This window comes from Gossypium arboreum, chromosome 1 (genome assembly GCF_025698485.1).
Source record: "Gossypium arboreum isolate Shixiya-1 chromosome 1, ASM2569848v2, whole genome shotgun sequence".
Taxonomy (NCBI): domain Eukaryota; kingdom Viridiplantae; phylum Streptophyta; class Magnoliopsida; order Malvales; family Malvaceae; genus Gossypium; species Gossypium arboreum.
In genome coordinates, this window is record NC_069070.1 from 99,055,309 (window position 1) to 99,068,187 (window position 12,879).

Sequence of the window (12,879 nt, forward strand, 5' to 3'; positions counted from 1 at the left end):
AAATTTCGTAGGTTTGAAAACAGTAAAAAGTAATATGTGATAAGTTTTAATTAATTTATTATAAAATGAAAAAATCAATATTAATATTATAAAAGAAACTTATCAACTACTGCTTAATTACTTTTGAAAATGAAGCAGAATTAATTATGGTAATATCGAATATTCCACAGACTTTTTAACATATTCGTGTTTTTCTTTAATAAATATAAGTAATTGAATTTAAGGAAAATATAAGTTGCAATACAGTGTAGCACCCAATCCTCTCCATGCCACGTTGATCGACCAATTTACCGTATTACACTGCCTTTTTGTTCGATTTACTGACATTTTTCTCCAAAATTCTCGAGCAATAATAATTGACATTTACAGCGCTAGACTGGGCCTAGTATATAAATTACAGCAGATGGCACCGTCCTTTTTCATTTTTCTCTAGCTTGCTCGCGCAGAAGCCATGACTAGCTCCTCCGCTCATTCACGCAAGGTTTCTATATTTTTTCTAAAAGAATTTTTATGTTATCTTTCTGCCCTAGTTGAGGTTGCGTCCGCCAATTCTTTTGATTTATTTTCTTTTTTGTTTCTCTATTTGTTTGATTTTTTTTTTTTACTCTTTTTGTTTGGAGTATGCTTTTCGTAGGCTTTAAGCAAGATCGCATGTAATAGACTCCAGAAAGAATTAGTGGAATGGCAAGTTAATCCACCCACTGGATTCAAGCATAAAGTCACTGATAATCTCCAAAGGTTTTTTTCCTTTTTGTTTGCTATTTTAATTAACTTTTTCTGGATAATTCTTTTAATAGAGGGGTTTTAATCTGTAAATATTTGGATTTTTATTTTCGATGGAAAGATGGATAATCGAAGTCAACGGAGCCCCTGGAACGCTTTATGCTAATGAAACTTATCAGCTTCAGGTTGATTTTCCTGAGCATTATCCTATGGAGGCACCCCAGGTACCTCATTTACTTTCCATTTCCTTATTGTTTTGTTCTGAGTAAACAGTGGAATTGAAGATTTATGAATGGAGATTGTGGTATTCTTTTGTTGATTGAGCAGGTGATTTTCATTCCTCCTTCGCCATTACATCCTCACATTTATAGCAATGGACATATTTGTTTAGGTATTTTATAGGGTTTGTTTTTCCGTTAATCATTGCTGGACTCGGTGATTTGTTGAGGATAATTTGTTGTTTTACTTGTATCTAACTACAATTATCTTGAACAGCTAGTCTTTTTTAATCTCACTGCTTGGGGTATATGTGATGTTTACAGCGGATGGAGAATGTTTATTTGAGAAGTTTGCAGAACGTGATATGATTATTTCTAATCATAATTGTACTGGTTCTTTTTTTGACATATCGCTTTGAGTTCCTTGACACCCTCTCTCCTTTATGGATACAGTGTTTCCATTAGTCATGTGGTATTTGTAAATTACAGTTCAAATTGTCATGATAAATTTCGATAAATGATATCTGCATAAATGGGAGGTCATTTAATGTTCCATTGGTATTGTGTATGATTAGCACTTTCCTTGGATGTAAGACTAACTACGTAATCGACATAGCATCTTATATCATTGTTCATAGTAGTTCTTGAGCCATCTATTTATATTGGAACTATTCACTTATGGTGTTATGTTGCCATTTCCATCATTCATTTTTCTAGTCAAGCTGTGAGCCTGAGAGTATATTAAGATTTGCTCAGAAATGTCTAGTATATTATATTGCTAGACTGATAGAGGATAAGTTTCTCCCCATGTTTTTCTTTCAGAGGTGACTTGCTAGAGAGTTTATGAGTTTTTTTGTCGCTGTCCTATGCTTGGAGATGCTCTGTTCTAGCATATTACTAGTTATGGAAGATGTTGAAGAGAGGTTGCTTGGTCACCTAATGGAAATATTAATTAGGAGAAAAATATTTACTGGAAGGTGTCTAAGAGAGCTGGTCATCTTTTGCATTTAATGCGACTAACTGTTTAGCAAAGTACTTGTTTTGAGCAGTTTACTCATCATAGCCATGAATGAGTCTTGACCATCTAGAATGTTGTATGTATCACACAAGAAAGTAAAATATGGTCTGTCCTAAAAGTTTGTCTTTCGTGTCTTTGGGCTTTACATGATCCTCAAGGTGTTAATGATTAGGTAAAGTTTCATGAAGACTTTGAATATGGCACTCTGGTGTGAACTGTTCTTTCTTTAGGTGTTGATTAATTGCAACCTTCCTGGCCATTAAGAAATCTATTTTGCATTGTTTTGTTAGTGTTGTCTAGGCGTGTGCCTAGGTGTGCTTGCGCCTTGGCACTAGACAAAAAAAGCGCCTTAGACCTTTTTGAGTGAACCTCATTTGGGTGCACCTAGGCAATCTTTTTTGTAAGGCGATAGGTGCAAAAAAGAAAGGCCTACTTGATTGAAGTTCTCTTTAATTTAATTTTTTTTCTCACACATTCATTAGATGTACCTTTACTAGTAATAAAGAGAGTGTATCAAACACTCTACTTCTTAGTATTTGAAAATCAAACAGAAAACCTTGAACATAAGGAAATCTTGCATATTGAACCAAAATAACTACATATGTCAATCTTCTTTTAGAGAAATTAGTCCACATTCACACACATACTGTGCTTTACTTTCACTCGGATATTTTTTTTGCTTTCTGCAGCTTGTCCCCGAGTCCATGTAAAGGGTCTAAGCACTGTGAGTGCACCTTGTGTCCTTGACAATACTGGTTTTTGTGAATCAATTTATATTTTATTTAGCAAGTGTCCTTGATGTTTGTGCTTCATGCGCATGTGGCTTCCCATTTGTAGAGTTTCTGTTGAGTTCATGAATATTTTTTTTGTTGGTTAGCTATACCAGGATAGCATGACCCATAACAATTTTCGGCAAATATGTGTGATGAAAAACGTGTCATTGAGCTATTTTTCTGGTGTGCATTTTAGTCCAAAATAGGTTGAGAAAGCAAATAAATCATTAAAAGAGTTAAAACAATTAGTCACACGAAGTTCTTGGATAATGTAGAACAACAGGAAAGGCTGCTTGATCATTAGTATCCATTTTGCACTTCTCTTTGTGATATGCATGTGGTCTATTATCTAGCTACCCAACATTCAAAATCTTGCATTGATCCTATTTTGCAGATATTCTGTATGATAGCTGGTCCCCAGCCATGACTGTAAGTTCCATCTGCATCAGCATTCTCTCCATGTTATCAAGCTCAACTGCCAAGGTTTGTTGGAATTATTAGCAATTTGACCGTTTGTTTTGTTCCCTAAGATCTGGCCTTATATGTTCAAAGGTGGAATACTGAATTCACTCTCTAATTATGCAGCAAAGGCCAGCTGATAACGATCGACATGTTAAGAACTGTCGCAATGGCAGGTCTCCCAAGGAGACGAGATGGTGGTTCCATGGCGATAAAGTATAATAATATGAACCTATTATCTATTATCTTTGTATTAAAACTGAGGTTACAGGGATAGGTAATCGTTTACATTTGTCATGCTGTGTATGAAATTATGAATTAAACGTAGATTTATTTTGAATAGTGTTACCTAATGCAGACTGAACAATATAAACCTTTATTTTCTTCTAATCCAGTTATGCACACACTTTGTTATTCGTTTTCTCTCTTCTTGAGTTATTTTGTAGTTGTTGACCATTTTGCATTTGGTCTCCAACATTTTAAGGGAAACAAAAACATTCGCTTTGGATATTCTTTTTGGAAGCTACTGTGGGAGATTGGGGTGAGGATTTACATGTTTAGTAGGTACTCAGTTTTCATATAAATTATTAATTAATACACTCTCTTTAACTTGTTTTTATGACATTTTAACAGTTTAGTTGTTAAATTTATCGTATTTGTCATGTATGTAAAATTTTAAATTAATTTGATATTTATTTCATACCTATTTAAAATATTTTGTTTACTAATATATATATTTAATGGTTATAAGAATTTTCCATAAAATAAAAAGATAAATATTAAAATTCTATATAAATTTTGATTCAATGTGTGATTTGATATGTGAAGCTTGACTGCAATACCATTTCAAACCATAACTTGCATATATACATATAAAGTCATAACATCTATTTATATGTTACTTATAACCTAATGATAAAAAATCTACTCGTTGAACAAATAATGTGAACTCCGACTTGATTTCTAGTCGATTGCAAAACTTTTGATGAGCTACAAGAAATCAAACAGAGCAAACATAAGCAACCTAATAAGTTCATACAAAATTAAACATAAACTTACCGATCTTAATATAACCTAAGAAAAGATCACACACATATAAATATAATTTGGTAACCCAACATTCTTTGTCCTATGCATATCGAAACCCAACAAGGTTAGCTTATTCACATCGGAAACATAAATCGTAATTCATGCTTATATACCAAATACAACACAAGCATACATAATACATATCCATACCCTTGTCATTAAATCAAATATCATTTCCATTTCGTATGTCCTGTTCTCACTCGATGAACTATAGCAAAATAGTGTTGGATACACAAGATAAAATGCTCACATGAGCTGTGAATGTAAATGCTCACACGACCTATGTAAATGGTCCTGATCACATGAGCTGTGGGTCAAGATGATAACATTATACGATGCTGCGTTGTGAAGAATCCACAACAAATGTAGGACCTTAGCCATCAATAAAACATCCAAGACCAACACCCGAAATGATAATAACTTTAATCCTAATGCCATGCCATTCGCATTCTAATATTTCACTGCGTTCATATAGGTCTCATTTATGTTCGTAACTTCCAGTCATTTAAACATCAACATACTAGCATGAACTCAACTATAATCAGTTCCTTTTTCAATCACCAACACCAATTATACAATTCCTTACAATTTGGTCCATCCAATATTCAAGATTATTGCACAAAGAAATTCAATCATAATCATACATAACATATTAAATCACAAAAGGCAACAATTAAATTAGTTTACACACCATACGAACTTACCTAAATTGAATCAGCATCAAACACGACACCAAAGACTCCTCAACAATTTTTCCTTTTTCGCTTGTCTACCGGTTGATTCATTTCTTGTTCTATAATATAATTTAATTCAATTATCAACTTCAATTACTTTATAATGTCAAAATACATGCACATGGCCCTTAATAATATTTTACACTATTACCCTAAAATTTTACCTTTTATTTAATTTAGTCTCTAAAACTGAAACTTATATATTTTCACAATTAGACCAAAAAAATTAGTGTCGAATTCAATATAGTCCCTTAATAGACCCCAAGTAACTATATTTCACAAGAATTCCTTGTTAAATTCAACATTTTATCACTTGAGTCCCTAAACTCAACTAACTAAAATTACTTTACAAAATAGTCCTATTTAACAACCAAACTCATAAATCTATCATTTAACCACATAAAAATTTAAAAATAATTAATGGCAAGTCCCAAAACCTTTAACAGTTTTACGAAATAATCCTCGGGTTAACTAGATTAAGCTACAACGATCACAAAAATATAAAATTTACTAAAAACGAAATCAAATTTGACTTACATGCAAGGACGAAATTGAACCGAGCACTCCAAGCTTTATTTAAATGATTTTTCAGTCCAAAGATGATAGGATGAAGAAGTTGATAATTTTAGTTTATTTTGTTTATGTTAAAACATTTGCCTAATTATCAAGCTATCCTTAAACTAAACTTTTAATTTCATTAACCATTAGCCCCTAACCATCCATTATTATTTCTTATGGTCTAATTACCATATAAAGCCATCCAATCATGTTTATTTAGTCATTTAGCACTTCCAATTTAATTCAATTTTTACAATTTAGTCCTTTTTACCTAATTAACCAACCAAACATCAAAATCACCAAACCAAACTTTAATACGACACTCTATTAGACTCATAAATATTCAATGATAATATTGAATAATAATATTTATTGAATCAATGATCGAAATTGTGGTCCCAAAACAACCATTTTTGACACCACTAAAAAATAGGTTGTTGCAAGAGTGTTGGCAAGCTGTGAAATGGATTTTGCGATATATCCAAAATACAGTGGATATTGGATTGATTTTTGAGTAGGAAGATAATCAGTGTATGGTTAGATATTGTGATTCAGACTATGTTAGTGATCTGGACAAACGACGTTCAACTACTAGTTTTGTGTTTACCTTAAAGGCACCAGTTAATTGGAAGTCTACTTTACAGTCAACAATTGCTTTATCTTCTATAGAAGTGGTGTATTGTAAAAGAGGCAATTTAGCTTCAAGGGTTGCTTGGTGAATTGGAAACTAAAAAGAAGTATGTCAAAGTACATTGTGATAGTCAAAGTGCTATTCACTTAGCAAGAATCAAGTTTATCATGCAAGGACAAAGCACATTAATGTCCAATATCATTATGTACGAGAGGTTCTGGAAGATGGTGGAGCAAAGATCTAGAAAATTTCAAACCACTGAGAGTCCTGTCGACATGATAACTAAGATTGTGGCTGCGGTTAAGTTCCAACTATGTTTGGACTTGATCAATGTTAAAACTTGAAGGCTAAAATTTGAAGACACTATCAAATGTTGTTATGCAAGGATATTGAAAATGTGAAAATTTGCTATGGTGAAGATTTGTTGAAATAGCACAATCCCACATCTAAAAAATACAAGGTTGTGGAGTGTTTGTAAATCATCCCAAATTTGTCATTTTCTTCATAAAGGCAAAATTTCCCTCTTCTAATTTGTAATTTTTCACTTATATCTTTTGTAGGGAAATATATTTGGTAGTGTTTGAGGACGTAGACATAATTTACCGAACCTCGTTAAATTTCTAGTGTTCTTTATTGTTTTTATTCATCTTTCAATATTTTGTAGGGTACAATTATAGTGATATATTGTGCTATTAAATTACACTATAGGGATATTTTATCTTGAAAGTTTAGTTTTAAGCGAGATCGTTTGTGACCCCTTCAATCTTTTCTGGGATTTAAACATTTGTGATTTAGACATAGATAGAAAATATTGGGTATATCACTCTATGGTAATTTATGTTTATTAACAAACAAATTTATACATCTTATAAAAGCTTGATCTAAGATTCCTTTGGCAGGTGTTCCTGTGTGGCTATTAAGTAGATTCGATTTAGATCTTACGAAAATTTTTACCAAGTTAATTCTTAGGAGTGTTCCCAATGTTGTTATATATGTTTATGATTTTTATGTAAAAGAGAAACCGTATGCTTGCTAATGCCCGTTTTAATGATTTGTTTTATATCATTGAATCATTGTCATGAAGGCATGTTGGATAACGAAGGGAATGTGGGTGTGAAAATCCGTTGGCCTGAGGCTAAAATGTGCCTCGGGTCAAATTCCATTTTCATTTCATAGAACCGATCCCACTTATTGCCAAAGTGGTCCATCCACTCCTGTTGCGTAGTGTAATGAGGTAAATATCGCTTCACCTTGATCCCAGCTTCATCACAGTATCTCAGAATCTGACGGTTCTGGTTGTTCAGGTATTCTAAGCTCTGGGTTTCCTCCCCACTATCCAAGGCTGACCTTAGCAATGCCACCAGGTAAAACAAACCCTCATCCGGTGTCACCACGGAGCTCCTATGGTCCCATCTGCACCATATCAGCCCAAATGTGGTAAAGTATTTTTTGCATGCTAAAAAAAACATGTCATGTTCTGTGGAATGGAAATGGCAGTTGAGATTGATGGTTTTGAAGGAATCAAAAGGACCCAGGGTTCAGGAGGGTGATTACGTGATGATGAAGTAGATATGCATTAATATGTATATGCAATGCATGAACACAACAATTAGCATGCATGCATGGGGGCATGAGAAGATAACATTTGCATGTTTCATGCATGGGCATGGAATGAATGGTTGGTGTAAAAAGGGCATATATACTTGTTCTTGTTCATTGGATAGATGAGAATTGGGCCACTTGTTTTATTCCCCAAAATGCCCTTGAAGACTCCCTTATCGAACTCAGCAATCTTTGAGCTGGGTATAAAAAGGTTTAGCCATGGATGAGGGACCTCCCACAAACCCTTGGACCGGAGCTTCATCTCAGCCATGTGAACCCGGTCCAAGAAATCCACGTACAACAGGTCAGTCGTAAACACTGATGTCGATATAAAATTTAATTTCTTCAACAGAAACTCTACTTCCTGCGTATAAAAAAAAAAAAAAAAAACCTATCATCAATCTAACAAAACAATTGTTTTGTCCGTATAACTTCGATTCTAACCATATATTTTAATTGGAAGAGAAGATTAATTAATAGTGAACAATTTGGTGAGGGAATCATGGCCGGCTTAGATTTAATAATATTTAATGTAATAATATAATTATAAAGTAGTGTTCCTTTAGGATTTTATCAGCATAATAGATCACACATGATTTTCCCTGTTTTCTTGCATATGTTTGCATTAAACTTTTTAACTAGATTTATTATTTACTTTCATATAGTTATAATCTCTAGCATTAAATTTTCAATGAACTATTATGATATGTAAATCCAAATAATTTCTAGAAGTTTTTGGTCAATTTATCATTATTGGTTATGATTTGAGCGTATTAAAACATATTTATTTTCTTATTTAAGAATTGGAGAAGGGTTTTAGATAGTTTTAAACTTTTCTCACCATTCTAATTTGTTCATACTTTTAATTTATTAAATTTAATTAATTAATAGTAACTTTTGATGTCGTACAAACAATACATCATCATTAAAATAGATTACTAATTCACATCAATTTTATTTATTTGAGATTTATAAAATTCTTTTGGACCACGGTTGAAGTAATATTTAAAAAAGATTTTGACAATAATGCAAAACAATGATGTTGTCCAAGGTTCTAAGTTGCAATTAGAAAACCGTTTTTGCTGATAGTATATAAATGAATTATATGAAGCCACTAGCTAAATATTAACAACTTTTGTTCTTTATGTTTGCTTTTTAAGTTTTTTCAACTAAAATGTTAGCCTGGTTGGGGGTTTACTATGAGTAAGAGTTTTACAGAGGTTATTCTATTAAAAAAATTTGATAAATTAATTATTCTACATTAAATTAAATTAAAAAATAAATTGTTTCTTCTATTAAAAGCTGGTTATTGTATACATGTGGCATATCACATGTCGTTGTTTAGTTATTCATTCAACCACACTAGTTTTTAACAGTTCAAGTGGATGAAATTTTTAACAAAAATGATTAATTTACTCTTCAATCTAATGTACAAGAATTAGTTTACCCATTTTTAAGTAAAAAGAGCAAAATATAATCTAAGTCTTAATATAAGAACTTTCATTTCATTCTGCTTTTACGATATATAATATATTAGAATAAACTCCATATAATATAAGCTAGTTGTCTAAACACAGCTTTCTTAGGTAAGAGAAGAAACATATAGAATCCTTGCTGATTGGTACTATATATATATACATTTTTTTTAAAATTTTATCTACTTTCACAAGCTATGAATTAAGTAATAAATAATTAAGGTTTTTGTTTTTGATCGAATATAATTAATTAAGGTTGAGTTGATACTTAGTATTGTTGTAATTAATAATAGCTAATGCACTAATCAGCATCATTGACGGCAGATTGAGAGGATTAGGCTACATAGTACTCAAAGCAATAAATGGATATATAATATACCTGGTCAATGGTTTGAGCAGTAGATTCATGGTAGTTCTTTGCGATTTCCAAGCAATACAAGACACCACCAGTGGGAAAAAGAGTGGAGATTTTAACAGGGTTTTGAGGGGAAAACAAAGATGATCTCCAATTGTTGATGAGCCCTTCAGCTACAATCACGAAACCTTCAACGTAGTCGAATTTTTGGTTACTTGACTCTGCATGTAGCGATATAAGATGCTCTTGGTCGCTGGTAAAAGCTGAGAAATTGGAATACAGTACTCTTATCCATCTCACCTACACCACGTTAGACAGACGCAAGTTAAAGGCTGCTCTGGTGGATGAAAAACAGAATGAATGGTAGGTACCATATTTGGAGCCGGCTCAAGGGAAATTCTAGCTCTGGTGATAATGCCAAATTGTCCTAAACCGCCAAGGACAGCATGAAACAGCTCTGTGTTTTCATCTTCTGAGCATGTCAACACCTCACCTTTTCCTGTTCACCAAATCCCATTCATTCTAATGCAACAACAATAATAATATAATGATGCTTGAAAAAGATGGAAGAACTTGACCTGTAACGACGTCAAGCTCGTAAACATTGCTAATTTGTGGACCATGATTGAAAGCTTGGCCACTGATTCCAGCATTTGACAGAGTCCCACCAACAGAGAGGTACAAGTAATCCGTCCATGATTTGGGTGCCAGTCCATACTCTAAGGTACTCTTCAACACATCTATCCAAAGCTCCCCACCCCAAACGTCCACGTATCTCTCTTCAGCCCAAACATGAGGTCGAGGTGGCTTATTCCCCCCTTTCCACCCACTCATCTGAATCACTACACCGTTTGTGGTCTGAGCCTGTCCGTTTATGGAATGCCCATGTCCTCTAGCTGACACCGTCATCCCCTGGTTTGACCCGTAGGCTGCTTTAACGACTCGAGCTATGTCCTGAGCCGAAACTGGATGCAATACAGCCAGCGGTTGACCTCGGGTGAGCAAACCAAAATCGAGAGAAGCCGTTTCGACGTCGCTGGGGTCGACGCTGAGTTGACCATCAATACCCAGGCGAAGAATCTCCATGAAGTCGATGGCCAATCCAACAGTAACCATAATTAAACTAGAAATAAGGAAGGTTAAAAGAAGCATAGTTGCCATATTAAAAGAAGAAAAGAAACAATGCTTGGTTTTCGGTGCTGCAAGAAATGGTTTCTTTGGAACAATGAAATGAATAAATATATAATAAAGAAGAAGAGTGCAGAAAACAAGGTGTTAAAAGATAAGGGGGAAAGTGAGGAGGAAAAGGAACAAAACCTTTGATGGCAGCGTTTACGTAAGCCCAGCTAACACTTAAAGATTTACTACGTAAACATCTAACATGCACAGACCGACAGATTCCTCTCATTTCTTTTTTAGAAACAAAAATGGTGGGTTCTCTCTCAAGCCAAACAAGGAAAAAGGCTTGATATGTATATATAAAGCTTCTCAATCAAGAGAAAATTTTTTATCAAATTATAATTCTATATCATCTTTTATCCCTTTCTAATAAAAAAATAATAAATTAAATTTTTTCAAGATAAAAAAACTGAACATCAAGAGAAAATTTTTATTTATTATTCTTTTATTTAAATAAGAAATAAAAATAATGTGATACATGAAATTACAATTTTTTACAATTTTTTTTCTCAATTAAATTCATATTATTATAGAATATAAAAGGGAGGCGTGAGAGTGGGACGGAAAGGGAACACACGTGGACAATCACGTGCGAGGGGGTGGGAAGACACGTGTGGAAGAGAGAGGAAGGGCTGGGGTTTTAGATGGGGAGGATCACTACGTGGGGACCCAACTGCGGAAGGTTTCACGTGAGTGCTGCCGCTATGCTCGACCCAACACCCACTGCCTCCCCATCCATCCTCACCATTTTATACAAATATGGCAAATACCAGTAAAGATTCTCTTTTTTTTTTTTTTTTCAGAGTTGCTTTTGAAAGTGCGAGCGATGACGAACCGAAGATCCTCTTAATTAATAAACTCAGATTTTGCAAAATCCATATTGATAATTTTACTACTGCAGTCATGAGATCATCAAACTTTGCAGAACCACGCCTTTCTTTCCTTTGGCACTATCGCTGTTTGTGAGTTTAGCATCGTATAATTGTGGTTTTGTACACAAGATTTTTGTAAATACTTGTTTGTTTTTTTTTTGTTACTAACACACTGTTTCTATGTTGGGAAACGTCACGTTTTTGCTTTCATGTTATTGATGCCGATGTGGCATATCATATTTTTATTATGAGAAAGTTTTTACACAATCATAACATCATTCCATCTTCTCGACACCAATGCATAAATAGATATTGGAAGCAAATATAATTTTCATCCTTACTACTGAGGCACCTTTTGAGCGCAATGAAATTGATATGCACACGCGCTTTGTTTTTTTTTTTTTTTTTTTTTAAGAACTAGATGAAAATAACCTATTGAGGTTCTGCTACCAAAATTGGAACATAAAAGAAGAAGAAGCATCAAGGAAGAAAAAGGAAAGAATGGAATCCAAGTATAAGTAATGATGTGAAGGAAGAAGTGATGGATCTCGGAGTTAGCTCATACACCGGAAGTGATGAAAAGCCTGTGTATTATCTATACTCGGGGAACCATTTGATGGGCAATCATCTTGCTTCCAAGTAGAGTTAGAAGGGATTCAAGAGGTAGTCTAAGCACCAAATCAATTGCAAGAACAGCTAAAGCCCTAAGGTGATGAGATAGAGGAGATAGATATTTCAGGGGATGGAAGAGCAACTAGACCTTTGTTCAGAAGTAAGAACCTTATCGAAGAATGAAGGAATTTAATAATTCGACTTTTTGTTGAAGTTGGCCTGCATGCAGCACATGAAGCAACCAATGAGCAGACAATGCCACATAAGTTATGCGGATGAAGTACATACAGTCCAAGTTATGTGGATGAAGTATGAAGATCAAGCTGCTGTAGTATTTCCAGATAAAGTACATGCAGGTACTGAAGTTGATGTTACTGTTCAATTTCGGTTTCATTTTGTTACTTTAAGTAATATTTTGTAACTTAGTTTAATTAGAACTAAGTAGGTAATGTATTTAATGCATTTGGTGCTGATAAGATTGATAGATCAGCTTACCTAATTGTACAAGTTGTGATTTGCAAGTTGCAATGTGCAAGCGGTGTAAGTTACAATGAAGTCTAAAAATAGTAAATATGTTAAAG

At 33.7% G+C, this 12,879-nt stretch overlaps 2 protein-coding genes across 3 annotated transcripts; one reads left to right on the forward strand and one right to left on the reverse strand.

The window, feature by feature from the left end:
* The first annotated feature begins 340 nt into the window (after positions 1-340).
* On the forward strand, positions 341-3,581 carry LOC108480366 (probable ubiquitin-conjugating enzyme E2 18). 2 transcript variants are annotated; one of them, XM_017783345.2, is made up of 6 exons: positions 341-481; positions 635-738; positions 845-947; positions 1,051-1,114; positions 3,127-3,215; positions 3,318-3,581. In XM_017783345.2, the coding sequence occupies exons 1-6, from the start codon at positions 452-454 to the stop codon at positions 3,411-3,413; spliced, it is 486 nt and encodes a 161-aa protein (XP_017638834.1). In that variant the 5' UTR covers positions 341-451; the 3' UTR covers positions 3,414-3,581. The 2 variants fall into 2 exon arrangements, with proteins under 2 accessions (XP_017638834.1, XP_017638833.1); XM_017783344.2 differs by having other exon boundaries at positions 437-535.
* Positions 3,582-7,236: 3,655 nt separating this feature from the next.
* On the reverse strand, positions 7,237-11,078 carry LOC108482141 (cytokinin dehydrogenase 5-like). The gene is made up of 5 exons (XM_017785250.2): positions 10,214-11,078; positions 10,007-10,134; positions 9,660-9,935; positions 7,907-8,169; positions 7,237-7,616 (listed from the first exon to the last, which is right to left on the reverse strand). The coding sequence occupies exons 1-5, from the start codon at positions 10,794-10,796 to the stop codon at positions 7,280-7,282; spliced, it is 1,587 nt and encodes a 528-aa protein (XP_017640739.1). The 5' UTR covers positions 10,797-11,078; the 3' UTR covers positions 7,237-7,279.
* Between the last annotated feature and the right edge of the window lie 1,801 nt (positions 11,079-12,879).

Excerpts from the sequence above, each read along its gene's own strand:
- LOC108480366 (XM_017783344.2), top strand. The coding sequence starts at position 452 with ATGACTAGCTCCTCCGCTCATTCACGCAAGGTTTCTATATTTTTTCTA. Across the intron at positions 948-1,050 it reads ATCCTATGGAGGCACCCCAG|GTGATTTTCATTCCTCCTTC; the intron begins GTACCTCATTTA and ends TTGATTGAGCAG. Across the intron at positions 3,216-3,317 it reads TATCAAGCTCAACTGCCAAG|CAAAGGCCAGCTGATAACGA; the intron begins GTTTGTTGGAAT and ends CTAATTATGCAG.
- LOC108482141 (XM_017785250.2), bottom strand. The coding sequence starts at position 10,796 with ATGGCAACTATGCTTCTTTTAACCTTCCTTATTTCTAGTTTAATTATG. Across the intron at positions 8,170-9,659 it reads CTGCTCAAACCATTGACCAG|GAAGTAGAGTTTCTGTTGAA; the intron begins GTATATTATATA and ends TTTTATACGCAG. Across the intron at positions 7,617-7,906 it reads TATCCAATGAACAAGAACAA|ATGGGACCATAGGAGCTCCG; the intron begins GTATATATGCCC and ends GATATGGTGCAG.